This window comes from Nycticebus coucang, chromosome 10, assembly GCF_027406575.1.
Source record: "Nycticebus coucang isolate mNycCou1 chromosome 10, mNycCou1.pri, whole genome shotgun sequence".
Lineage (NCBI taxonomy): Eukaryota > Metazoa > Chordata > Mammalia > Primates > Lorisidae > Nycticebus > Nycticebus coucang.
In genome coordinates this window covers 109481991-109509412 of record NC_069789.1, presented here as the reverse complement: position 1 = coordinate 109509412, position 27422 = coordinate 109481991, and the positions used below count along the sequence as shown (strand labels likewise).

Genomic DNA, 27422 nt, shown 5'->3' with positions numbered 1-27422 from the left:
GACGAGGAGAAACACCTTTATTGGAGGAATAGTGCAGACATGAGAGGGGATGAGAGAGAGAGCATGGGCGGTGGGGTCCAAGGAGCTGGTGCCTTTCTCAGCGCCCCTCCAGGGGGCTGTGCAGAGATGCCTGGCATGTCCCTAGCCCAGTCACTAATGAAGCCCTGCAATCCCTTAGGAGAGGGCCTCATGGGTGGAGAGGGAGACAGGAGGCCTGGGGTTCCCAGAGATGAGGGGATAAGAAGCCCCCTGGTTTCACCGATCCATGCTGTCATCCGTTGGGCTGGAAAAGCAGGTCTGTAGCAGCTTTTCACAGAACTCTAGCTCTTCCTGCATTAGGGAAGGGCAGAGTAGGAGCCCTGAGTGCAGAGGCCAGGCTCTGCCTCCAGTAGCCTGGCACCCAAAGGTGGCTTCTCTTCCCTCCTGGCTGCTGCCTGCCTACCCCAGAAGCCACCCTGCCTTTCCAGCCACCAGTCAGCTCCATGATTCACTATTTCTCCTCTCCCAGGTATCTGAGCTACTTAACTAAAACCTGCTCATCGCACCCTATTGGTCTGTTCCCACATCAGCCCCCTTGGGTTCTTTTTTTTGGGGGGGGCGGGGGGGACAGAGTCTCACTATGTTGCCCTTGGTAGAGTGCCGTGGTGTCAGAGCTCACAGCAACCTCCAACTCTTGGGCTTAAGCGATTCTCTTGCCTCAGCCTCCCAAGTAGCTAGGACTACAGGCACCTGCCACGCCTTGTTTTTTTTTTTTTTTTTGGTTGTAGTTGTCATTGTTTGGCAGGCCCGAGCTGGGTTTGAACCCACCAGCTCCGGTGTATGTGGCTGGCACCCTAGCTGCTGAGCTACAGATGCCAAGCCACCCTTGGGTTCTTTTTAACTTAACTCTCAGATAGAGACCCCTATCACTCTCTGCTTAAGACACCCTCTCATGAGTACAAACCCTAGAAACCAAGAAACAAAGCAGATACTGCCCAATTAAAAAAGAAGAAAAAAAGGGAAGGAAGGAAGAGGTATTGCTAGGTTGAACATAAATATAAAGGATAGCTCCATGGCAAAAAAGTGAGAGAAGAGGAGTGGAGGGGAGGAGAGAAGAGAAGAGAAAAACATGGATAAAATACATGTGATAAATTTCACAAGTGGTTAAGATACTTGACACTAACAGAGCTCTTTAAAAAAAATTGATTGCTCAAGGGGTAGGGCGCCGGTCCCATATGCTGGAGGTGGTGGGTTCAAACCCAGCCCCGGCCAAAAAAAAAAAAAAGATTTAAAATCTATGGGCGGCACCTGTGGCTCAGCGGGTAGGGCGCCGGTCCCATATGCCGGAGGTGGCGGGTTCAAACCCAGCCCCGGCCAAAATAAAAAAAAAAAAAAAAAAAAAAATTGATTGCATCCAATAGATAAGTGTACAAAGGATATGAGGGAGGCCTCAAGGGTGGACCACCACATCACTTGGCCTAGGGTGTGGCACACCAGATGCTTAAGGAACTATGGGGGATGGAAACAGGACCCTCATGCTCCCCACCTGAAACCAAAGAATGACCCACACTCTCCCTGGCTGAAACCCTAGGCCAGAATGATCCCAAGCTATCCCTGCCCCACACTTATTTCCATGGGTTCCTGTGATAAGGTCAGGTGAACAGCTTGGGTTGGGCATCTTGCCTCTGCTGGATACCCCTCCACCCATTGCCTCTCTATAAACACTTGACAGTGTCCAAAGACAAATGTACTCAATAAAATTGATGTCTCAGGAGGGTAGGCCCATTTGCTGGGCATGGTTTTGCTGAAGCACCAACATCTGAGCTCCAATGAATGAATAAATGTAGGTAACTCCAATGAATGAATAAATTAACAACTGGTTAATTAGACCATCTGAATATTTAGTTATAATCTATTATTTATTTTTACTTGTTATCTAGTAAGTTATCACTTGTCTCTGATTATTTAAATATCTTAATGACTTATTACTTATCACCTGATACCTATTATCTAATTAATAATTGGTTATTTACCCTTTCCTTGTTAATTTTTGTCAATTTAATGAAATATTTAATGATTAAGAAGTCGGAGCAGGGGTGGCGCCTGTGGCTCAGTGGATAGGGCACCAGCCCCATATACTGAGGGTGGTGGGTTCAAACCCGGCCCCGGCCGAACTGCAACAAAAAAATAGCTGGGCGTTGTGGCGGGTGCCTGTAGTCCCAGCTACTCGGGAGGCTGAAGCAAGACAATCGCCTAAGCCCAGGAGTTGGAGGTTGCTGTGAGCAGTGTGACGCCACAGCACTCTACCGAGGGCAATAAAGTGAGACTCTGTCTCTACACATACACACAAAAAGAAATTAAAAAAAAAAGAAATTTGAGCAATGTGATGTAAATAACTATATTAGGTAATTTAGTTAATTATTCAATGACCTCCATAAAACCCTTAAAAATCTCAGAACTCTTCTCTCTTTGCTGTGCCCCCTGGCCCCAAACTGACATAGCACCAGGCAAATGGGAGGCATGAAACAAATGTTTGCTGAGTGGGAGACAAGTGAAATGTACAGAAGATTGAACCAAACCACCACCACACCAAGTCCTCCTTGCCCCCCTCCCCCAGCGTACCTGGTACTCCTCGTGCTGCTGCAGTAGCTGGCAGCGGTGGCGGAGCAGTTCTTCCAGGCCCAGCTCAGGTTCCCGGCACTCACGCACACCCTGCGGGAAGTCTGTCACCAGGCTGCAGGGACACGAAAGTAGCCCCTAAGGATGTCCCTCTACAGCCGTCATTGCCAACACCAGTGCCCCACACTGGGCCTCAGTTTCCCTGTCTGTCCCACATCAGCCCAAGAATGACGATGAGGGTGTTTACTTGGCACAGTGCCTGGCATGCAGTTGACTCTCAGAACCTCTCAGTAGCCCCATTTTGTCGCTTGTTTGGACAATAATCTGCTTGTGCTGTGGTGGTTGTAGGGCATGTAGGACACTCCCCCACACCTTCCAGGCCGCTGTGTCGGTCCCTTCAGGTGATGAAACTGAGGCTTTGTGATTCCTACTACTCTCTGACCCCACATCCTTGTGCCCACAAGGAAGGTCCCAACTCCTGGGTCCCTGGGAAGGAGGAAACCAATTCCCTAGCCACTCCTGCTATGGAGAACCCACCCAGGCCCCATCCTCTCAGGGCCCTAGCGCACCTGCACAGGGCTCCAAGCACATGCTCGTGGAAAGGGCTGTGTTCTGTCCGCACGAGGGCCACCAGCTGCTGGACCATCCCCATGGAGCACAGGGTCCCTAGGGAAGGGCTGCGGGCATCAGAGCAGCAGCCCCACTTGTCTCTATACCTACGCCCTCCCTGAGATGGCTGCTCTGCCCCCACCCCCATGCCTGCACCCTCCCTAGGGTATTCATCCCACTTCCACCCTCCCTCAGGGGCCGCCCCACCTTTGTGTTCAGGGTGGCCAACAAGCAGATTCTGCAACAGGAATGCCGACTTGACCTTGAGCTTCTGCACCTGTTGCTGCATGGCCCGCATCAACACAGAGAATCCATCCAGGCGAAGAAACTGCAGCAGCCCAGCCTCCTGCTCCCGGACAAGGCCTGGGGTGGGGCAGGGCCTTAAACTCACTGTCACCACCATGACCACCACCACAATCACCATCATCACCATCATCATCAATTTTCATGGACCTGTACTACACATGCATTAACTTTTTCTTGAAGCATGTTTTTCAGATATAATTCACAATCCATACTGTTCACCCTTGTGAATGTATAACTTAGACATTTTTAGCATATTGACAAGCTTATACAATCCATCACCACTCCAGAGCATTTTCATGATACCCCTGAAAGAAACTCTGTTTCTATTAACAGCCACTCCCAACTTTCCCCAGCCCCTGCAACCACAGGTCCACTCTCTTTGTCTCTGTGGATTTATCAGTCCTGGACATTTCATATAAACAGCCACATAAAGGCGACCTTTTGTGTCTGGCTTTCCACACCCAGCATAATGTCTTCAAGGTCCAGTCACACTGTAAATAGTATCAGTACTTTATTCTTGATCACAGGTAGTAATATTTCGTCGTGTGGATATGCCACATTTTGTTTATCCAATGATGGAAACATGATCTGTTTTTAATCCTCACAACTATCCTAGGGATGGGTGCCTTCACAATCCCATTCAACAGATGAAGAAACTGAGGCCCAAAAAGCCAACCTACACAACACACGTGACCTTTATCCCAAGGGCAAGAAGAACTCTGGGGGCGGCGCCTGTGGCTCAGTGAGTAGGGCGCCGCCCCATATGCCGAGGGTGGCGGGTTCAAACCCAGCCCCGGCCAAACTGCAACAACAAAAAATAGCCGGGCGTTGTGGCGGGCGCCTGTAGTCCCAGCTGCTTGGGAGGCTGAGGCAAGAGGATCGCGTAAGCCCAAGAGTTAGAGGTTGCTGTGAGCTGTGTGATGCCACGGCACTCTACCCGAGGGCAGGACAGTGAGACTCTGTCTCTACAAAAAAAATAAATAAAGAATAAAAAAAAAAAAAGAAGAACTCTGGGAGGCCAAGAGCTGCTGGTGGGTGGCAAGCCTTTGAGTTAGCTCCCAGGATGGACAGGAGCTGCTAGTAGCTTGCATCACTAAGTACCCACATGTGGCCAGTGTGGCTGAACAACTCAGTTGTTCATTTAAGTTCAAGTCATTTTAAAATTAAAAGAAAAACAGTGTAAAATGTTTTCCATTATGCACAGCTGTGTTGCCTTGGTACAATTATACTCCAGACACTGCTGAAAATTCAGCATCTGAACTGAGATGGGCTTTATTTGCAAAATGCACAGAAGGCTTTTTTTTTTTTTTTTGGAGACAGTGTCTGTCACCCAGGCTAGAGAGCCATGGCATCATTGCTCACAGCAACCTCAAATTTCCTGGGCTCAAGCAATCCTCTTGCCTCAGCCTCCCGAGGAGCTGGGACCACAGGCACCTGCCACAACACTTGGCTAATTTTTCTATTTTTAGTAGAGATGGATTCTAGCTCTTGCTCAGGCTGGTCTTGAACTCCTGAGCTCAAGAGATCTTCCTGCCTCAGCTGGAAGTTGGAGGTTACCAGGAGTGCCAGGATTACAAGTGTGAGCCACCACACCTGGCCCTGCACAGCAGGTTTTGAAGATAAAAAGATATAAAGTACCTCATATTAATTACATGTTGAAATTATAATAGGAGTTAGTTTTATTATTTTGGGTTAAATGTTACAAACTTGGGCAGCACCTATGGCTCAGTGGGTAGGGTGCCAGCCCCATATAGTGAGGGTGGCAGGTTTGAACCCAGCCCTGGCCAAACTGCAACAAAAAAAAATAGCCAGGCGTGTGGCAGGCACCTGTAGTCCCAGCTACTGGGGAGGCTGAGGCAAAAGAATCGCCTAAGCCCAGGAGTTGGAGGTTTAGCACTCTACCAAGAGTGATAAAGTGAGACTGTCTCTTAAAAAAAAAAAAAAGTTACGAACTTTACAAAAGAAGAGAAAGACCAGGCTTGTGAACAGTGGGAGATGGGAAGACACCCCTCCCATTTTATCAGCAAGCGTGGCCTGATGGCTCTGCCCCAGGAGCAGCTACTTCCCCTTACTCTGGGGTTTCTTCACCTAGGCATGGCTGATACTTGAGGCCAAATCCCTCTGTGGGGGCTGTCTTATCCACTGTAGGATGTTGAGCCATGTCCCCGGCCTCTACCTACTAGATGCCAGTAGCCCCTTCTTCCCAGTTGTGACAACCAAAAATGTCTCTAAACATTGATCAAAAGTTCCTGGGAGGACAAAATCACCCCCGTTTGGGAACCACTGCTTTACTTCCCACTTTACCTCTAGCCTAGGCTATTACTATAATCTCCTACCTCTCCTCCCACCTCCTGTCCAACCTTGCTGCATTCACCTTCTTCTCTATGCACTGTATAGCTGCTATCACTTTCAAAGTGAAGACCAAAGTCATCACGGTGGCCCACACATTTCCTTTAAAAAAAGTTATGCTTGGGCGGTGCCTGTGGCTCAGTGAGTAGGGCGCCAGCCCCATATGCCGAGGGTGGTGGGTTCGGACCCAGCCCCAGCCAAACTGCACCAGAAAAATAGCCGGGCATTGTGGCGGGCACCTGTAGTCCCAGCTGCTCGGGAGGCTGAGGCAAGAGAATCACGTAGGCCCAAGAGTTAGAGGTTGCTGTGAGCCGTGTGACGCCACGGCACTCTACCCGAGGGCAGTACAGTGAGACTCTGTCTCTACAAAAATAAATAAATAAATAAAGTTATGCTTATGTAGTGCTAAAAAGACATGAACTACCAAGCCAAAAAAAGACAGAGAAAGCTGAAATGCAAAGAAGCCAATCTAAAAAGGCTACATGGTCCATCTCCAACTCTGTGATGTTCTGGAAAAGGCATGGATATGGAGACAGTAAAAGGTCAGGGTGGGATGAACAGGTGCAGCGCAGAGGATCTGTAGGGCAGGAGAACTCACCTAATGCTGTAGTAGAGAACAGATGTCATGATAGGTATGTTCAAACCCACAGTATGTATAATGCCAAAAGAGAAGTGAATTACAGGATGTAGGTGATGAAGATGTGTCCACATGGTTCATCATTGTGACAAAAGTGTCCCTCTTGCAGGGGTCCTCAAACTTTTTAAACAGGGGGCCAGTTCACTGTCCCTCAGACCGCTGGTAGGCCGGACTATAGTTTAAAAAAAAAAACTGAACAAATTCCTATGCACACTGCACATATCTTATTTTGAAGTAAAAAAAACAAAACGGGGGCGGTGCCTGTGGCTCAGTCGGTAAGGCGCCGGCCCCATATACCGAGGGTGGCGGGTTCAAACCCGGCCCCAGCCAAACTGCAACCAAAAAATAGCTGGGCGTTGTGGCAGGTGCCTGTAGTCCCAGCTGCTCGGGAGACTGAGGCAAGAGAATCGCTGAAGCCCAGGAGTTGGAGGTTGCTGTGAGCTGTGTGAGGCCATGGCACTCTACTGAGGACCATAAAGTGAGACTCTGTCTCTACAAAAAAAAAAAAAAAAAAACGGGAACAAATACAATCACACCACCGCATGTGGCCTGCAGGCAGTAGTTTGAGGACCCCTGCTCTAGGTGGAATGTGGACTGTGTGGAGGCTATGGGGGTGTTACAGTTCTCTGTACCATCTACTCAATTTTGCTGTGAACCTAAAACTGCTTCAAAAGCAAGGCCCTGACCACCACCCCTATCCACTTCTCTCACATGCACACTACCATCAGACCCCTCCCTATCATTCCCAAACCCTTTCCCTGTGCAAACAAAGAGCCACCTCTAAGTGGCCTCCATGGAAGGGTAGAGAGTATAGTGATGTCACTGCCTCAGGCAGCAGGAATGGATGGGATATGCCCTGGGAAGGCTACTAGCACAGAAATGACAAAAAGGTAGCTGGATGACTGGATGTGGCACCAAATGGAACACTTTAAATAAATTTTACCTCAGAAGAATAAAAAGGCACTGGAGGTTGGGCACCATGGCTCACCCCTGTAATCCCACCACTTGGGAGACCAAGGCAAGTGGACTGCTTGAGCTGAGGAGTTTGAGACTAGCCTGAACAAGAGAAAGACCTTGTCTCTACCAAAAATAGAAAAACTAGGGCGGTGCCTATGGCTCAAGGAGTAGGGCGCCGGTCCCATATGCCAGAGGTGGCGGGTTCAAACCTAGCCCAGGCCAAAATCCAAAAAAAAAATAGAAAAACTAGCTGGGCGTTGTGGACCATACCTACAGTCCCGGCTACTCAGGAGGCTGAGGCAGAAGGATCACTTGAGCTCAAGAGACTGAGGTTGCTGTGAGCTGTGATGCCACAGCACCCTACCCAGGGCCACAGAATCAGACTCTGTCTCATAAAACAAAACAAAACAAAAACAAAAAAAGCATTGGCACTCCTACCTTGCACTAGCCTCCACTGCCTCCACTCAAGCAGTGCAAGGCTTCTTGCCAACACCCAGCAATAACTCAATAGCCACATGGGTGCCACCTCCAGGAATGTGCTTCCATGCAAACCCTCCCCACTCAAAGAGGAAGCACCTCTGCCTCAGAGGGCTCTGTAAGGGTCTAATGAGGTGCCAGCTGCACAGGCTTAGTGAGGTCAAACACCAGGCGCTGCGGCCCCAGCTGATGGCCGACCAAGCTCATGAAGGGCACGAAGCTGGAAACATTCAGGCAGGCCACTCCCGACCCATAGGGGATGATGAGGCAGGTCAAGGTGCTGAATGATCAATATGGCACTACTCATGAAGTACAAAGGCACAAAGGAAAAGTGAAAGGTGTACACCGCACACCCCTACACATGCATCCCTCGTAACCCATATACACACCCCATACACACACCCCATGAGCACACAATTGTGCCCACAGATTTAAATCTCTAGAGGGAAAGGCCAAGCGAAGTGGCTCATGCTGTAGTCCTAGCATTCTGGGTGGCCAAGGCAGATGGATTGCTTGAGTTCAGAAGTTCAAGATCAGCCTGAGCAAGAGGAAGATCCCATCTCTAAAAATAGCTAGGCATTGGGTGGGCACCTGTAATCCCAGTTACTTGGAAGGCTGAAGCAAGAGGATGGCTTGTGCCCAAGAGTTTGTGGTTGCTGTGAGCTATGATGCCATGGCATTCTATCAAAAGCAATGAAGTTGAGACTCTGTCTCAATAAATAAATAAATAGGGTTTGGCGAGGTGACTCATGCCTATAACCCTAGCACTCTGGAAGGCCAAAGCAGGTGGATTGCCTGAGCTCACAAGTTCGAGACCAACCGGATCCAGAGTGAAACCTCATCTCTAAAAGTAGCTGGGCATTGTGGCAGGGACCTATAGTCCCAGCTTCTTGGGAGGCTGAATCACTTGAGCCCAAGAGTGAGGTTGCTGTAAGCTATGAGGCCACAGCACTCTATCTAGAGCAGCAGTTCTCAACCTGTGGGTGGCAAGCCACAGGAACTGTATTAAAAGGCCACGGCATTAGAAAGGTTGAGAACCACTGATCTAGGGCAATAAAGCAAGACTCTGTCAAAAAATCAATTAATTAATTAAATATACATAAATAAATCTCTGGAGGCAGAAACTGCTATGTTGATGGTTTTCTCTGAGAAGGGGACAGGGACAGGTGCTTTTTTTTTGTAGAGACAGAGTCTCACTTTATGGCCCTTGGTAGAGTGCTGTGGCCTCACACAGCTCACAGCAACCTCCAACTCCTGGGCTTAAGCGATTCTCTTGCCTCAGCCTCCCAAGCAGCTGGGACTACAGGCGCCCGCCACAACGCCCAGCTATTTTTTGGTTGCAGTTTGGGGCCAGGTTTGAACCTTCCACCCTCGGTATATGGGGCCGGCGCCTTACCGACTGAGCCACAGGCGCCGCCCAGGGACAGGTGCTTTTTACTGTGTACTCTTTATAGTAGGTACCTGTTGAATTGTTTGTGATGTGACTGTCCCACAGATCTTTAAAGATATTTATAATTTCTTGTTTAATGTGAGCTATTAGAAAAAATTGCATCTTCCCCACCCTATACACCCTAGCACTGTGGCTCTTGGGCCCTCAGACACCAAGTCCTCCTCTCTGCCATGTGTGTTTGTCCTGCCCCTGGTCTCTCTGTCCATTTGTCTCCCTTGGCCATAACTTTCCAAATGCGCCCCCTAGGATTCTTCCCTCCAGGAATGTGCTTCCATCCAAACCCTCCCCACTCAAAACTTCCCCTCCCCATCACCCCAATCTCTGAGCCCTGGGGCCACTATCTGCCTATCTGATGGAAAAGGATACTAAGAGCCCAGGGCCCAAGATGCACAGAGGCCAAAGGGTGTTCGGAACTGTCTCCCATCCCTCATTTCAATGCCCACAAAGGCTGCTGGGTCAACAAACACCACCCTCAAACAGGTATGCGTAGAGTGACCATGGGACCTAACAGCTCCACCCCTAGGTATGTACCCCAGAGACATGGAAACAGATGTCCACCAAAAGTCATGTACACCCGTGTTCACAGAAGCACAGGGGCCCACAGACAGGAACAGCTCAGATGTGCACCACCACCTGGCTGGATAAGCACAGTGTAGCACCTGCACAGGGGATGTCACTCAGCCACCAGAAGGAATGGAGCACCGCCACAGCTGACCCTTATGCTGAAGGAAAGCCAGACACAGGTTACATGGTGTATGACACCATTTGTAGGAAACAAACAGGAAGGGTGAATTCTTCCAGAGGGTTCAGGGGATTTGAGGAATGCCTGCAGGGGGTAGGGGGCAGTGGGGGTTCAAGTCTTCAGGGTGGAATGAAATATTCTGAAATCAGATAATGATTTCAGAACCTTGTGAGTATACAAGAAGCAGTAAATTTAAGGCTGGGCATGGTGGCTCATGCTTGTAATCCTAGCACTCTGGGAGGCCAAGACTGGTGGATTGCTTGAGCTCAGGAGTTCGAGACCAGCCTAAACAAAAGCTTGACCCCATCTCTACTAAAAATAGAAAAACTGAGGCAAGAGGATTGCTTGAGCCTAACAGTTTGAGGTTGCTGTGAGCTATGGCACCATGGCACTCTGCTCAGGGTGACAGCTTGCAACTCTGTCTCAAAAAAGAAGCAGTAAATTTAAGCTTTAAAAAGATGGACCAGGGGTAGCACCTGTGGCCCAAGGAGTAGGGCGCCAGCCCCATATACCCGGGTGGCAGGTTCAAGCCCAGCCCCGGCCAAAACTGCAAAATAAATAAATAAAGATGGACCAGAGGAGTGTCACCCACCCAAGGATCCCACATGCTCTCTGGCTGACAGGGCTTTGGGCCAGCTCACCACTCTGCTCCCAACACAGTCCCATAAATAGAGAAAAAAAGGAACAAAGGAAGTGCCCCTCCCTCTGCCCCCAGCAAGCTCTGGCTGGCCCCTCCCTTAAGAGCTCAAACCCCCACCCCTCAACACTCACAGGAGATAGCGAAGAGGGCCTTGACTTGAACTGTGTCACAGGTGTCACGGTCGAGCAGCCGTAGCAGCTTTCGCAGGGCACCGAGTCCCAGGACCTGCTCCTGGATGGCTGCCACGTTCTGGCTGCAAGTGCCAATGAGCTGTGCCGCCCTCCACCTCAGCCCCGCTGCCCCTGCCTCCAGGTATCGGCCCACCAGCAGGTGCATGCCAGACAGCTGGCAGAAGTCTGTGTGTCAAAGAGGGGGGAAGAGAGGCCAGGACTGAAGGTGTCGCCACCTCCAAAATATTTCATAAGTTGATGTCCCAAGCCCCAGTATCTCACGATATCACTGACTGTACTTAGAGACAAAGTGAATGTATTCATTCATTCATTCATTCATGTATTTAAGATAGAATCTCACTCCGTCGCCCTGGCTAGAATGCCATGGCCTCAGCCTAGCCCACAGCAACCTCAAACTCCCAGGCTCGAGCAATCCTGCCTCAGGCTCCCAGGTAGCTAGGACTATAGGCACCCACCACAACACCAGCTGATTGTTTTATTTTTAGTAGAGACACGGTCTCACTCTTGCTCAGGCTAGAGTATTGTGCATCTTTATTTAGGGAAAAAATAACATACACACTCTCACACACACACACACAAACACACACATGGGCAAGAAGAGAGAGACAGAGACAGAGAGATAAGTGAGAGAGGAAATGGTGTCTTTGGTTTTGACTCTCATTTGGTGTAAAACTTGCCACTATGGGGATTGGAGACTCAGCACAGTGCTGATCATGTAGCACTGCTCAATAGATATTTCCTGAACCAGCAAAAAAGGAATAGAAGAGCAAAGTCGTTACGAGCCGTCCTAGGGATTTGAAGGGGTATGTGCTGCCCAGACAGTCGGGGCCATACTGGGTAAAAGTGAGCAGGAGGGGCCTGGCTGCAGGTCTCCTCAGAACAGAGTGAGCTCACACCTACCAAAGTCTTCTGGAACACAGGAGTCTTCCCAAGCTCTGCCCGCCTCATCCCAAGTAAAAACACACTGACTCCTGCGCACTACGAGTCACACTCCCTCTGTGCCTAGTATGCAGTGCCAGGTGGTTCTCTCATCCCACCCTCATTAGCCTGTACACGGAGGAGGTAACCATGGCTCCAAAGGGCCTCAGGGACACACCCACATTCACTCCACCACAGCATGTCCCAAAAATGAACCAAGGAAGTGATGCCCCAAACCCACACCCTTAATGACCACACCCTTCTGTCCCTCCAAATGGAAGTGGCGTCTCACTCACCCCCACCTGCTCAAACCCTCTTTGGCTCTGCTGCACCTGGAGTGAACCCACAGCGGGCCCCTCAGGCTGTGAGGCCCTGAATGTCCCTAGATCATTTCCTGGCTTTGGCTCCTCAATCTGCCTTGAGGGACTCATTGCCATTTCCTGACCACGCCAGGCATGCTTCCCCCAGCCTTGGCACTGGCTGTCTTTCCCAAAGAAACTCTCACAACCTGCACTCTCCTTCAGCCACTGCCCAAAAGTGACCTCTCAGGGCAGCCTGCCCTGTCCATTCTGCCTCAAATCACCTTTTCTCTTGTACTCTAGGGAGTGGCCATGGACACCCAGAAGACTCAGAGAAATGGCTAGTCTCTGGGTATACCCAAGAAGTGGTAGACTGAGCCTGCCAGTGGGGTGGCTGCCTGGGGTGAGGAAGGGCATCCTAGGAGGTCAAGAAGGAGCTGGTGGTATGATCCCCAGAGAAAAGATAGGACTGAGGCATAGAAGACATGGGGCTGAGGGGGGAGGGCATCCTAATGGATGTGGAGGTACCTGCAGCATTGTCCATGTTTTCACACAGGTCAGACAGCAGCTCCAGAGCCCCCTCTCGCTCCTGTTGGTCAGCGGCCAGCTCAGCCTCGCTGGCCGCAGGGGGCATGGGCTGGGACAGCACTCGGAGGCAGCTCTTCATCTGCTCTACCTCCTCCCGCTGGCCCCTGAAGGCAGCCGACATGGCCTCCTGTAGCCATTGACGCCTCTGGGGGATAAGGGTGGAGAAAAGAAGCAGGCATCTATCAGTAATTAATTAGGAAGCAACAGCCATTAATGACAGCCAGCATCTGAAGCCTGACTGTTCCTTCAATCAACACATATTTATTGAGCATCTTTTTTTTTTTTTTTTTTGTAGAGACAGAGTCTCACTGTACCGCCCTTGGGTAGAGTGCCATGGCGTCACACGGCTCACAGCAACCTCTAACTCTTGGGCTTACGTGATTCTCTTGCCTCAGCCTCCGGAGTAGCTGGGACTACAGGTGCCCGCCACAAGGCCCAGCTATTTTTTTGTTGCAGTTTGGCCAGGGCTGGGTTTGAACCCACCACCCTCAGAATATGGGGCCGGCGCCCTACTCACTGAGCCACAGGCGCTGCCCTTATTGAGCATCTTTTATAAGTAAATATTTATTTATGTATTTACTTTTAGAGCAGGGTCTCACTCTGTCACTCAGGCTGGAGTGCAGCAGCTGCCCAGTCATAGTTCACTGCAGCCTGGGTTCAAGCCATCCTCTAGCCTCAGCCTCCCAAATAACTAGGACTACAGGACCCTACCTCCATGCCCACTTATTAAGTTTTTCTGTAGATACTGGGTCTCACTATGTTGCCCAGGCTAGTCTATAGTCCCATTCCATGCCCTGTGAAAAGAATGCCATGGCATCATCATAGATCACTACAATCTCAAACTCTTAGGTTCAAGCAATCCTCCTGCCTCAGCCTTCTGAGTAGCTGGGACTATAGGTGCCTACCACAATGCTGGCTAGTTTTTCTATTTTTTATAGAGACAAGGTCTCGCTCTTGCTCAGGCTGGTCTTGAACTCCTAAGCTCAAGGGATTCTCCTGTTTCAGCCTCCCAGAGTGTGCCCAGGCTAGTCTTGAACTCCTGGCCCCAAGTGATCCTCCTGCCACAGTCTCTCAAAGTGCTGGGATCGCAGGCGTGAGCCAGCCTGCCCAGTCTGAGCATTTTTTTACTCAGACTCATTTCTAGATATTAGAAACATAGCCCTGAACCACAGAGATGAAAAGCCCTGCTCTGGGCTGGGGACATAGGGCTCACATTCTGGTGGGAGAGATGATAAAGAAAATAAGCAGAACACATACCATATGATAGGTGATATGACAAGCACCATGGGTGAGGTTAAGCGGAGTGGGGCGGGGTGGCTGCCACTCCCATACAAGGTGGGACTCCAGAATTAAATGGAGGGTCCCGGGGAATTTCTGTGGGAGAGTAAAGCAGTAGATAAGGGAGTGAGCCAGGCTTATACCTGGGAAAGAACATTCCAGGCAGAGGGAATAGCCAGGAAGCCAACATGGCAGGAGAGCTATGAGAGGGAAGAGTCAGGCAAAGGGAGCAAGCAAATCACAGGGGTCTTTTGGACTACTATAGAGACCTGTGAGGCCCCTCCAAATGAGGCGGGGGAGATGTCAGTGAGGGTACTTCTGTCACTGTCCAGAACAGACTGAGGGGAGGCCAGGACAAATGCAGGAAGACTCTCAAGAGGCTTGCTGAGCAGGCTGGAGAGAGGGAGCGTGAAGGGACAGTCAGTCCTGGACTGAGTGTGAAAGACACAGTAGGAGTTGAAGATGACTCTAAGGCTTTTGTCCTTATCAACCAGGAGGAAACGGGGAAGATGGAACTGAAAAAGAGGTTAGAGCTCATTCCTGGAGGTATCAAGCTTGAGGCATCAACTACATGTCCAAGGTAAATAACAAGCAGCCTAAAGCTTAGGACAGAGGCACAGCTAGACCAGGATTTCTCAACCTCAGCTCTACTGACACTTTGAACTGAATTGTTCTTTGCTGTGGAGGCGTTCCATGCACAGAGGACACTGAGTAGCACACCTGGCCTTCATCATCTGAATGCTAGTATCACCCTCCTCTCAAGGTGTGACAACTAAGAAAGTCTCCACACATTGCCAATTGTCTCCTCGGAAATAAAATAATCCTCATGGAGAACCACTGGCCTAGAGATACAAATTTGAGACTTGCCAATTGTCTACTGGGAAATAAAATAATCCCCATGGAGAACCTCTGGCCTAGAGATACAAATTTGAGCATTGTCAAGGTAAAGTACTGATAGGACATGAAATCACAAAGTAAGTGATAGAAAGTAGGTTAAGAGGCTGAGCATAGCTCACGCCTGTAATCCTAGTACTTTGGGAGGCTGAGCTGGGGGGATTGCTTGAGGCCAGGAGTTTGAGACTAACCTGAGCAACAGCAAGACTCTGTCTCCACAAAAAAAACATAAAAATCAGCCATGCACAGTGGTGTGTGCCTGTAGTCTCAGCTACTTGGAAGGTCGAAGCAGGAGGATTGCTTGACACCAGGAGTTTGAAGCTACTGTGAGCTATGATGACATCACCATACTCTAGCCTGGGCAAGAGGAAGGAAGGAAGGGAGGGAGGAAGGGAAGGAAAGGAAGGAAGGAAAGGGAAGGAAAGAGTGAAGGGAAGATAAGAGGAAGGGAGGGACAGAAAGGAAGGAAGGAAAGGGAAGGAAGGAAGGAAAGGGAAGAATAAGGGAGGGAAAGAAGGGAAGGAAGGAAAGGAAGAAAGACAGAAATTAAATAAGACATCCAAGAACCCAAGGGCTCAGTCCTGGTACACTCCACATTAAGAGGCTGAGGAATAAGGAAGACCAAACAGAAGGCAGAGACGGGCTAGAAAAAAGGATGGGGCAGCGCCTGTGGCTCAGTCGGTAAGGCGCCAGCCCCATATACCGAGGGTGGTGGGTTCAAACCCGCCCCGGCTGAACTGTAACCAAAAAATAGCCGGGCATTGTGGCAGGCACCTGTAGTCCCAGCTACTCGGGAGGCTGAGGCAAGAGAATCGCTTAATAAGCCCAGGAGTTGGAGGTTGCTGTGAGCTGTGTGATGCCATGGCACTCTACCAAGGGCCATAAAGTAAAACTCTGTCTCTACAAAAAAAAAAAGAGAAAAGGATGAAACCAGGTGACTATGTTGTCTCAGAAGTCAAATAAAGAGATTCAAGGAGAAGGGAGTAATCAAATGCTGCTATTAGCTCAAATGATATGAGAGCTGAGAACTGACCACTGGAATTTGGGTTGTTTTGGCCAGGCTAGGTTAAGTACTCATAAGAGGGCTCCTTAGTTACAGTCCTAAACAAATTTGGGCAAGCTGTTTAATATTTCTGTGCCTGTTTCCTTTCATAAAGGTCAAATGACATCATATATGTAAATTGATGATCACAATATTTTATATACAGTAATTGCCAAATTAAACACTATAAATATTGCTATTCATGTTCAAAACAACTCTGTAAGGTAAGTATCTTTTTTTTTTTTTTTTTGAGACAGAGCCTCAAGCTGTCGCCCTGGGTACAGTGTCATGGCATCACAGCTCACAGCAACCTCCCACTCCTGGGCTCAAGCAATTCTCCTGCCTCCACCTCCCAAGTAGCTGGGACTACGGGTGCCCACCCCAAAGCCCAGCTATTTTTTGGTTGCAGCCGTCATTGTTGCTTGGCAGGCCTGGGCTGGATTCGAACCTGCCAGCTCAGGTGCATGTGGCTGGCGCCTTTGCTGCTTGAGCAACAGGCACCAAGCCCGTAAGTATCATTATTAACCCCACTTTACAGATGAGAAAACATAGGAACAGAAGGGCTGTGACTTGCTCAAGGTCTTACGGTCAGCAATTGGCAAAGTCTGAAGTCAAACCCCAGCAATCTGTCTACACAGACTCATGATTTTTCAAGCTGTTGCATTCAGAAGCACTGCTTATATCCTAGGCACTGTTTGCAGCCCTACTTAAACTAGAACCTCAGAACTATCCTGTGAAGTACTGTTTCTGCTATTATTGTCACCAATTTGCAAATGAAGAACTTCAGACTCAGAAAGATTAAATAGTATACCCAAAGCCACACAGCTGGACAATGCTGAATCCAGGTCTGTGACCCTGGAGAGGATCCGTCCCCTCAGACATTCCTGAGACATGACCTTCAGCCTACAATAACCCCCATCTAGCACAAATAACCATTATGTCTCCATATCTGGACTCCTGCTTCCCATCCAAGATAACTTCTCTTCCCAAGATATCTCTGTTCCTCAGACCCCTCCCCTCACTTCTCAGGTCCACCCCCCAACACACGCGCGCACACACACACACACACACACATCTTTTACCTCCTCACTCATGGGTTCTGGAGGGGGATCTGGCTCCTCAGAGCCCGCCGTGATGGCCATCTGCAGCAGACCTTGGAGGTTATGTGGGGGCCGGGGATTACCCGAGTTTCCCGCCGAGGAGCCGCCGCCGCCCCCTGAAGAGCAACCCTGGGAGGCCGGGGGCAGCGCCAGCGGGAGCCGGCTGCCCCTCGAGCCTTCGTCCGCCATAGACCGTTTGTGAAGAAGGGAAGAATATGTTAGGAGGAGAAGGTGGTCACCGCTGAGGCAGCTCCGGTGTCCTAACCGGTCAACTCCTGAAGGTCTGCCGAGAAGGTGGCGTTTTAGAGAAGGTCGGGACCCCCCATGACCCCAAACTACTCTGCCGGCACACCCCTTTTTAACCACATCCCCCTTTCCTTCCTTCATGCCAACAGGACCCTTCCCCAAAGACATAAGACCCTCCCTCTTCCCTAGCAACAGGCCCCACCCACTCTCCCTGGCAACAACATCCCCCCTCCATCTCCACTGCGTTTCCATCTCTTAGCAACCCCACTGCCCCGCCCCTATGGCAACAGCCCTCCTTTTGGTCTCCTTAGCAACAAGTCTCTTCCATCCCCTCAGAAGAGGGGGGCCGGAGCGGACCGGATCTCACCTCCCCAAGTCTCGAGCTGCCGCCGCTCCTAAAGACAAAGTCGCCCGCACCTGACTCTACTGGGCGCCGCCATCTTGACCGGAAATACGCACTCTCTTACCCGGAAGTTCCCAGCACGCCCGCCCAACTTTGGGCGGTGGAAGAGGCTGAGTCCGCTGGCCAAGTTCCCACCTGACTGGATACGGCCCTCAGCCACACCCTTCCTATCTAGGCCCCGCCCCTCCACAACCAAGTCGGTCCAAACCCCGCTCCTCAGACCCTGCCCCTGTCCTAGACCTTTCAGCCTCGCCCAGATAGGTCCCGCCACTCCCTAAGCCCGCCCACAACCCGTTAGTCCCCGCCCACTCCCGTTGGTACCGGTCGCTCTGGTACATGACCTCTTAGGTGGGTTTCCTCCACCAGGTCCATCACCCCGTCTCCTACTGGAGCCTTGGGGGCTCTCTCCTAATGGCTGACTTATGCAGCCTATGTCCACCATCACCCCAGCCTCAGTTTCCCCATTCGTCAAATGGGGCTGGCTTGTGGACCGTTCTTATCACCCAGGCTTTCCCTCATGCACTCTTCCCTGTGTCCTGCAGGTGGAGAGGAGGGAATTTTCCAGGCCTAGAGCCAGGAAGCAAAATCCCCCAGAGCCTGAGTCTGTATTCCGGGCGCCAAAGAGGCAAGGTTGTTGTGGGGCCTTCATGCACCAGATTTAGGTCTTAGGTCTGGGAACGTCCTGGGACGGAAGTGTATGTCTTGGGCTGGGCTTAAAAAATCTTTGTCTTGGACCTCTAGAAGGTTTTTTTCCCTCAAAGAAAATGTTCTCAGCTTCAGGTGGGCCTACAGTCACAAATGTATCAAGCCCTTGCTAGGCCTTGATTGTACCAGGGGATATTTTGGCAGAGATGGGAAAACCAAACAGACAGGCTGTGAGTATGAGTTCAAGTGCACATGTATGTGTGGTGTTTGCAATACTGTAATGTCAGATGGGCTTGCATCTGTGATTCCCTATTATGTTAGTTTTCTATTGCCACTGTTACCAAATTACCAAACACTTGGTGACTTAAAACAGCACACATTATCCTACAGTTCTGGAGGGAGAAATACAAAGTGAGTGTTACTGTGCTAAAGTCAAAGTGTCAGCAAGACTGTTCCTTCTGGAGGCTCTAGGGGAGAAGTGGATTTTTCCACTTTGTAGAGGCTAACCTAATTCCTTGCCTTGTGGCTATATTCCTCTATCCTCTGCTTCCATCATCTCATATCTTTCTCTGACTCTGCCCTTCCTGCCTCCTTACTTGGACCCTTGTGATTACCTTGAGCTCATCCAAGTGCCCAGGATCATCTCCTCATCTCAGGATCCTTAACTGAATCATATCTGTAAAGTCCCTTTGCCATATAAGGTAGCATATTCACAGGTTCCGAGAATTAAGACGGTGAATATCTGCGCAGGTCTCTCTATAATATATATGTCTAACAGTTAAGTTCAGAAACTTGCCACTATCCACTTGCATTGACAGCAGTGTACATACAACTCAGTAAGGGTTCATAACCTTGGTTATCAGTGTCTTACAGCTGTGTTCCTGTCAGCTTGTAGTGGTGTCTTGCCGAGCAGGGTTCATTACTGTTTTTGTGTGCTATCACTAGAATGTTGGAGCTTGATTAGAGCAATGAAAAATCATTAAATTTGTTGTTAAACTTGGCAGGAGTGGAAATGAAATCAATAACATGTTAGTCCACATTTATGGGGATAATGCCATGAAGAGAACGGCAGTGTACAAAAGAATTAAATGTTTTTCTGAGGGTATAGATAACGTCACTGATGAAGAGAGGTCAGGGCAGCCAGTAACAAGCAGCACTGATAAAAACATTGTAAAAACTTATCAAATTGTGCATCAAAATCATCAGCTGATATGAGAAGCTTAGCTGACCAAGTAAACATTTGCAGAGAAACAATTAGGAAAATCTTAATGGCAGCGCCAGTAGCTCAGTGGGTAGGGCAACAGCCACATACAGTGAGGCTGGCGGGTTCAAGCCCAGCCCAGGCCTACTAAACAACAATGACAACTACAACCAAAAAGTAGCCAGGCATTGTGGAAGGCACCTGTAGTCCCAGCTACTTGGGAGGCTGAGGCAAGAGAATCGCTTAAGCCCAAGAGTTTAAAGTTGCTGTGATGCCACAGCACTCTACCAAGGGTGACATAGTGAGACTCTGTCTCAAACAAACAAAAAAAAAAGGGCAGCACTGTGGCTCAGTGGGCAGAGCGCCGGCCCCGTATACCGAGGGTGGCAGGTTCAAACCCTGCCCTGGCCAAACTGCAACAACAACAAAAAAAGAATAAAAAAACTAGGCAGTGTGGTACCACATTTCTGTTGTAGTCCCAGCTACTCGGGTGGCTGAGGCAAGAAAATTGCTCAAGCCCAAGAGCCTGAGGTTGCTGTGAGCTATCACACCATAACACTCTACCCAGGGCAACAAAGTAAGACTGCCTAACAAAAGAAAACAAAACAAAGCAAAATGGTCCCAAAGGAGCTCACCAATCAACAAAAGCAAAGAAGTTGAAGTCTGACAAAATCTTTTAGAGAGGGAAGATGATGTTTTGGACCATGTTATCACTGGTGAGGAAACATGGTGTACCAATACAATCCTGAAACAAAACATCCAAGTGCACAATCAAATTAGCCAATTCTCCATGACCAAAAAAGTTCCATCAGTCCAAATCAAAACTCAAAAAGACGTTGCTGTTCTTTTTTGATATTCAAGGTATCGTTTATTATGAATTTGTACCAACTGAACGATTAACCAAGTTTACTATTTGGAAGTGCTGAAAAGGCTGTGTGAAAAAGTTAGACAAGGGCGGCCCCTATGGCTCAGTGAGTAGGGCGCCGGCCCCATGTGCCGAGGGTGGCGGGTTCACACCCAGCCCCGGCCAAACTGCAGCAAAAAAATGGCCGGGCGCTGTGGCAGGCGCCTGTAGTCCCAGCTGCTCGGGAGACTGAGGCAAGAGAATCGTGTAAGCCCAAGAGTTAGAGGTTGCTCTGAGCCGTGTGACGCCACGGCACTCTACCCAAGGGCAGTACAGTGAGACTCTATCTCTACAAAAAAAAAAAAAGAAAAAGTTAGACAAAAATGACCTGAACTTTTCACCAACAACTCATGGCTCTTGCATGACAACAATGCACCAGCTCACAAGCACTATCTGTGAGAGAGTTTTTAGCCTGTAAATAAATAACTGAAACACCCTCTCTGCTCACCTAATCTAGCCCCCAATGACTTTCTTCTTTACCAGAAGATAAAGGAAATAGTGAAAGGAAGACATTTTAATGACATTCAGGACATCATGGGTAATATATGTATGATGACAGCTGTGATGGCCACTCCAGAAAAAAGAGTTCTAAAATTGCTTTGAAGAGTGGACTAGGCGCTGGTATCACTACATAGCTTCCCAAGGGGAATACTTTGAAGGTGACCATAGTGATATTCAGCAATGAGGTATGTAGCACGTTTTCTAGAATGAGACCTCATATATATTATTATGTATATATATATAATATATACATATAATGTAATGTAGATGTACCTATAATATATAATGATAAGACACAGTGGTTCACACCTGTAATCTTAGCACTCTGGGAGGCCAAGGCAGGAGGATTGTTTGAGCTCATGGTTTGAGACCAGGCTGAGAGAGACCCAGTCTCTACTAAAAATAGAAAAACTGAAGCAAGAGGAGCACTTGAGCCCAAGAGTTGGAGGTTGCTGTGAGCTATGACACCACAGCATTCTACTCAGGGCAACAGCTTGACACTCCGTCTCAAAAAAAAAAAAAAAAAAAATATATATATATATATATATATACACACACACACATATATATGACATGTAATTATCTATAATGTATTATATATGTGAGTATATGAATAATATGCTAGCAGCCTAGATGAACACTCTTTACCCTATAAAATCCATAGGCTTTATAATAACTTATACGGGGGATAATCACATAATTTTTCTTTTTTTTTTTTTCTTGAGACAGAGTCTCACTCTATGCGCTGGGTAGAGTGCTGTGGTGCCATAGTTCACACCAGCCTCAAACTCTTGGTCTTAAGCCATCCTCTTAAGCCTCCCAAGTACCTGGGAATACAGGTGCCTCCCACAACCTCTGGCTAATTTTTCTATTTTTAGTAGAGATGAGGTCTCACTTTTGCTCAGGCTGGTCTCAAACTCCTGAGCTCAAATGATCCACCCACTTTGGCCTCCACACCTGGGATTACAGGCCTAACTTTTTTTTTTTTTAGACAGTCTCAGTTGTCCTGAGGTTGAGTGCCATGGTGTTATAGCTCACAGCAACTTCAAAGTCTTGGGCTCAAGTGATTCTCTTGTCTCAGCCTCCCAAGTAGCTGGGACTATAGGTGCCACCACAACACCTGGGCTACTTTTTTAGAGATGGGGTCTCACTCTTTCTCAGGCTGGTCTTGAACTCCTGAGCTCAGGCAATCTGTCTGCCTCGGCCACCCAGAGTGCTAGGATTACAATCGTAAGCAACCGCGCCCGGCCTAATTTTTCATCTGTAGCAAGATATTGAGAGCAAAAGGGGGCCCATGAATAGGTACAGAATAGCAGCCATAAACCAAGACACCTGGCTTCCCTGCTTCTAAAGCCTTACATGACTCACTTTTTCACCTTATTCCCTCTTGCTCTCCCTTGCTCATGCTTCTCCACCCACACTGGCCCCTTCAATGTTCCTACAACATGCCAGGCACACCACTGCCACAGGACCTTTGCACTTGCTGTTTTCTCTACCTGGAATGCTCTTTGCCCTCTTTCTGCATGGCTCAACCCCTCATTTTACTTCCTGGGCACCTTACCTAAAAATTGCACCCCTCCTCAGCAAACACTCCCTAACGCCCATTTCCTGCTTTAGTAACCTCCTCAGCAAGGACCATGACTATCTAACATACCATACAGTTTGCTTGCTGGTCTTGTACCATCTGCCTCATCCACCAGCACAGAAGCTCCATGGGGCAGGAGTTTCTGAAGATTTACTTCAATACCATATCCCTACAGAGTGGGACAGTGCCTGGCTCAGGTGTGGCACTCAGTACAGATTTGTGGACTGAAGGTAGCTGAATAAGCACCTGACACCTTCAGGTACCCAATGTAGAAGAGCCTGTGGGTTACATGGAAAGCTGATGGGGGCTTGTGGTCACCCATCAGCTGAACACAGGTCTGCACATGTGCTACAGTGGGGAGGTAGGGGCTATACCGGAGCCCCATAAAGATTTAGAGGACCCTAGGGGCGGCGCCTGTGACTCAGTGGGTGGGGCGTCAGCCCCATATACCGAGGGTGGCGGGTTCAAACCAGGCCCCGGCCAAACTGCAACAACAACAAAAAAAAGATTCACAGGACCCTATGGCAAACACAGAGAATACATTGGAGTCTAAAAAAATATACCGGGACCTCAGGGGGTTCTGGAAGTTTCTCTGTAGGAACAAGGAGCATCCTAAATCACCCTGGGCTGTGGGCAGACAAGGACCCCTGACCCTGGTGGGAACACAGATCTTGCTCAAGGAGACCTGGGTGAGCAAGACTGGGGGGCTGGAGAAACAGTTGAGTCTTGGGTCAGCAATTCCCCAAGTTCTTTCCTTTCTCTACACTTCTAATCTGTCCTGCTTGTCCCCAGCATCTGGCCCTCTACCTGTGTGCACCCCCCGGTTGCTGTCCCTGCCTGTTCCACTCTCTCTATGGCTCTCTTTCTACATCTCTCTCCTCTCTGTCCCATCCCTCTGTTTCCCCCATCTCTGACTCTTTGTCTCTGCCTCTCTGTACAGCTCTCTCACCATCACCCTGTCCCCGTTTTTCCTGCTTGCCATTCCTCCCTTTTCTGTCCGTTTCCCACCCCCGTGCCCCCAACACACACCACTTGCGCAGCTCTGTCTCTGGTGGTCTCCATGACTCTTGCTGTCTCTGTCTCTGTGTCAGCCTTTATCTCCCTTTGTCGACCTCCATCTCTGCCCCTATCTGTTGGGTCCTCATCTCGCTCTCTCCATCCTTTCCTCCATCCGCTCTCCTCCCGCATCTCTCCATCCCTCTCTGCATCTTCCCACCTCCTCTCCACCACTCCTGCTCCGAGAACTGCCCCCTACCCCCGCCCTCGCGTTTCCCCTCCCCCTCCGAAAGGGTTAACTTTGGGGAAGGGCCCGGAGTCCCCGGATGGTGATGTCAGCGTGCCGGAGAGAAAGGACGAGGTGGGGGGAGGCGGAGAGGAGGAGGAGGCGGAGGAGAGAGGGCGCGTGGGGGGGCGGGGGGGACCTCGGCCTGCAGCATCCGCCGGCCCGCACCTCAGACCCCCCCGACGGGGGGAGGCGCAGGAAGCGGGGGGCCGGCCAGGGACGGGCTGGGGAGGGGGGGCCGTGCAGCCCCCCCGGGCCATGCTGACTCCCGGGGCCTGACCCCCGGGCCAGCCCCCCCTCCCCCAGCTCCGCGGCCCACCGACTGGGGGGCCAGCCCAGCCCCCTGGGGACCCCCGGAGAGGTGGGGGGCAGCCGGGGGGGCCGGGACGGAGCGGTCGCCGGCCCCCACCGGAGGGACGGGCCAACCGGCCGCAGGGGGGGCGGCCGGGGTGCCGGTCGCACCGGGACCAAGGGCACCATGTCGTCCGGGGCCAAGGAGGGGGGCGGGGGCTCCCCCGCCTACCACCTCCCCCACCCCCACCCTCACCCACCCCAGCACGCCCAATATGTGGGTCCCTATCGGCTGGAGAAGACGCTGGGCAAAGGACAGACAGGTGAGCCTAGCACGAGGGGACACCTGGGGCAGGGGCAAGGTGGAGGTGGGGGCAGAGGGCGGGATTCATAGGTGTTTAAAGGATAGGGGCTGGACTCTTGGGCCCCTCATAGAGAAGGGACTTGAGATTCAGATTCCTGGGTCCCCAGGATGGAGGAGGGTGGAGGCTCAGGCTCCGATGTCCTGGAGGAGAGGGGACTAAGGGTCCAGACACTGGGATCTCAGGGAGGAGGGTCTAGGGCCTGGACCCCTGGGTCTCAGGTAGGAGGGGGCCAGACCTTTGCATCTGGAGGATCCTGGGGCCCAGATGCTCCAACCCCATGGGGCAGAGGTTGGAGGGGCTGCAGGGCCATGGGTGGGGAAGGAAGCTGGCAGTGGGGACCAGGCTGGGACTGGCAGCCAGGCCCTTGCTGCAGTATGCTGCAGGCTGGGATGGAGGTGCAACCATCCTGAGAAGACTCTTCCTCCTCCCTGTCCTCTGGACTGGAAGGGCTGCCCGAGCTCCAGGCAGCAAGTTGGTCTGACAGAGGCAGTGAGGCAGGGGCCATTGGATCTACAATGTTTCCCCCTCTCTAGCACATGGGCTTAGTATGGGGAGCAGGATGGGAGGAGAAAAGCTTGGTTGAGATGGGCACATCTCCCCGGAGTGGCTGTGGAAAGGGTGCTCATCCTTCGTGGCTGCTAAGCACAGCCCACTGGCTGCAGCCTTCCCGACTGGGTGAGTAGTGGGTGGAGATGAAACTGGAGCTGAGCACCAGCGTCCCAGGCAGTGGGTCCAGGGATGGGCCTGGGAGGGCCAAAAAAACTGAGGGCCAGGGCCTGCAGGAATGGGGACCGATCTGGGGCTGGGAGCTGAGGCACTTAGGAAAGGGAGAGGGTCAGACCCCCAGATCCTCAAGGCAAGAGTGTGAAGGTGCTGCTGACCTGAATTCTCAGTTATAGGGAGGAGGGATCAGAGGCCTGGAAGGAGTCTGAGGGAGAGACTGGGGGCCTGGAAGACTCCTGGTCTGAGGGAGTGGGGCTAGAGGCCTGCACTCCTGGGTCTGAGGAAGGAGGGGACAAGGGTCCTGGAAGACTGTGTCTGAAGGAGGAGGGGCTGGGTCTATACCGTGGGTCTGAGGGAAGAGGAGGACTGGGTTTGTGCCTTTGGGAATTCAGGTCCTAAAGTCAAGGGTGCTGAGGGGAGGAGTTGGCTGGGGGACCTGGACATACCCTTGGGGTTTGTGTGTGCTCAGCCAGGGCTACTATTCAAAGAAGATTAAAGAAGGGGATTGAGGATTCAGGGTTTGGGAGGAGATGAGAAGATGGTTTGTGCGGGTTAAGTGTTAGATTATATTCCTGGGAAACATGCGGTTTCGAAAAGATTGAAAGGCACAGAATTCAAGTAAGTGACGGAGAGGAAGAGAGAGGAATAGGTTTGAAGGAGGCAGTTTGAGGGAGACAAAACTATGGGGGCATAATGAGGAAAGAATGTGTAAGAGGAGGACAAGGGCACCCTAGGACAGAGGAGCTTGAGGACAGGATAGGACAGAGGATCACCTGCTGGCTGGCAGGAGGGAGGGCAGATGGGCAGATGGTCACTCTGAAGGAACAGACTGGGATAGGGAATGGGAAGAGACCATGCGCTATGGAACATGGGCCCGCAGGAGCTCTGGTCAGAGTGATTTACACCATGAGTGAATAGCTAGCAGGAGAAGGGGGAGAGGAGGACTTAGAAGCTAGGGAGGAAGGGACTCCAGGAGAACACAACATATTTTTCTTTTATTAGTTTTCTTTTGCTCATGATTTTGGAATATTGGAATATTTAATACCATATTTCAACCTGTTCCCCAGGGCTGGTTAAACTCGGGGTCCACTGCATCACGGGTCAGAAGGTCGCCATTAAGATCGTAAACCGGGAGAAGTTGTCTGAGTCGGTGTTGATGAAGGTGTGTTTGTGTGGAAGGAATCCTTTGGGGTGGAGGGGCCAGCAGGGAGGCCAAACTGACTTCTATTCCTTTTTCCCACCTTCTTCTTTGCCCTTCAGGTGGAACGGGAGATCGCCATCCTGAAGCTCATTGAACACCCACATGTCCTCAAGCTCCATGATGTCTATGAGAACAAGAAATATTTGTAGGTATTTATAGACACCCAGCCCTGCTCATCCTATCCTCTCTTCCCAAGGTACTAGGATAGGACTTTTCCAGAAAAACTTGAGCTCTCCAGGCTGGACTACTAAAGGCCCTGATCCCTTCCCTATTGCACAGGGACTCCCCTATACACTCAGGTAATCCTGTGGTTCTAACACTGACTTGGGCCTGATGCTAGTGGCCAGTGCACCTTAGCAACAGGACAGCCAAGCTTGAGTCATCCTCCTTGGGACATAGGTTGATCTTCCCACTGCTTCCCCAGTTCCTCGCCCTGCCGCACAGCAAGGAATACTCTATCAGGCAGCCTGGATGCCCTCAGCCAGACCCAGTTTACTGAGGGCAGAGGCCCCTGTTTAAGCCAATGGGCCTAGCAAAGCCCAAAGGATCTTCCACCACCACCACCACCCCTGTAGAGCACTGGCAGACCCCTCTCCTCTCGCAGCATAACTTCAGGTGCCATGGCTGGATACTCCAACAATGAGCCTCCTTAGGAGTTCTGAGTCAGTATCTCAAAGTCGATTACCCGCCCAGGAAGGCTGAGTGGGAGGGAGTCCAGCTGTCCAGGCTTCAGAGAATGGGCCTCTTTGTCCAGACTTTAGTGACCCAAAGGACATCTGGGTTGGGCTGAGGGAGAGAGGACAGCCTTCCTGCCACCACCATCCATTCCCCAGGATGGACTGACCTCAACATCCATCAGATACTGGGGCAGGCTTCCCAGGCAGGAAGCCTCCCTGGCCCCACATGCTCATGGGAATTATAGTTCTCAGACTTTCCCCCATGTGGTGGCAGGGACAGGGAGAGTCATCACTCCCACTTGCCATCAGTGTACAGAGGATGT

The 27422-nt window shown here is 50.6% G+C and overlaps 2 protein-coding genes across 6 annotated transcripts in view; one reads left to right on the top strand and one right to left on the bottom strand.

The window, feature by feature from the left end:
• On the bottom strand, positions 1–23716 carry HSPBP1 (HSPA (Hsp70) binding protein 1). 3 transcript variants are annotated; one of them, XM_053607725.1, is made up of 8 exons: positions 23590–23716; positions 17058–17358; positions 12702–12906; positions 10897–11121; positions 3415–3570; positions 3168–3264; positions 2602–2713; positions 1–330 (listed from the first exon to the last, which is right to left on the bottom strand). In XM_053607725.1, the coding sequence occupies exons 2-8, from the start codon at positions 17262–17264 to the stop codon at positions 256–258; spliced, it is 1077 nt and encodes a 358-aa protein (XP_053463700.1). In that variant the 5' UTR covers positions 17265–17358; positions 23590–23716; the 3' UTR covers positions 1–255. The 3 variants fall into 3 exon arrangements, with proteins under 3 accessions (XP_053463700.1, XP_053463699.1, XP_053463701.1); XM_053607724.1 differs by lacking the exon at positions 23590–23716 and adding an exon at positions 17689–17836; XM_053607726.1 differs by lacking the exons at positions 10897–11121; positions 23590–23716 and adding an exon at positions 17689–17847.
• The window catches only part of BRSK1 (BR serine/threonine kinase 1), a 22966-nt gene continuing 19139 nt past the window's right edge, over positions 23596–27422 (top strand). For 2 of the 3 annotated variants that reach the window (XM_053607713.1, XM_053607712.1), the window contains exons 1-4: positions 23596–23917; positions 24399–24456; positions 26289–26383; positions 26482–26567. In XM_053607713.1, the coding sequence (XP_053463688.1) occupies positions 23621–23917; positions 24399–24456; positions 26289–26383; positions 26482–26567 (536 nt within the window). In that variant the 5' untranslated portion in view covers positions 23596–23620. Of the gene's footprint in view, positions 23918–24398; positions 24457–26288; positions 26384–26481; positions 26572–27422 lie in introns of those variants that run through there. The other variant, XM_053607714.1, reaches the window with a different exon arrangement.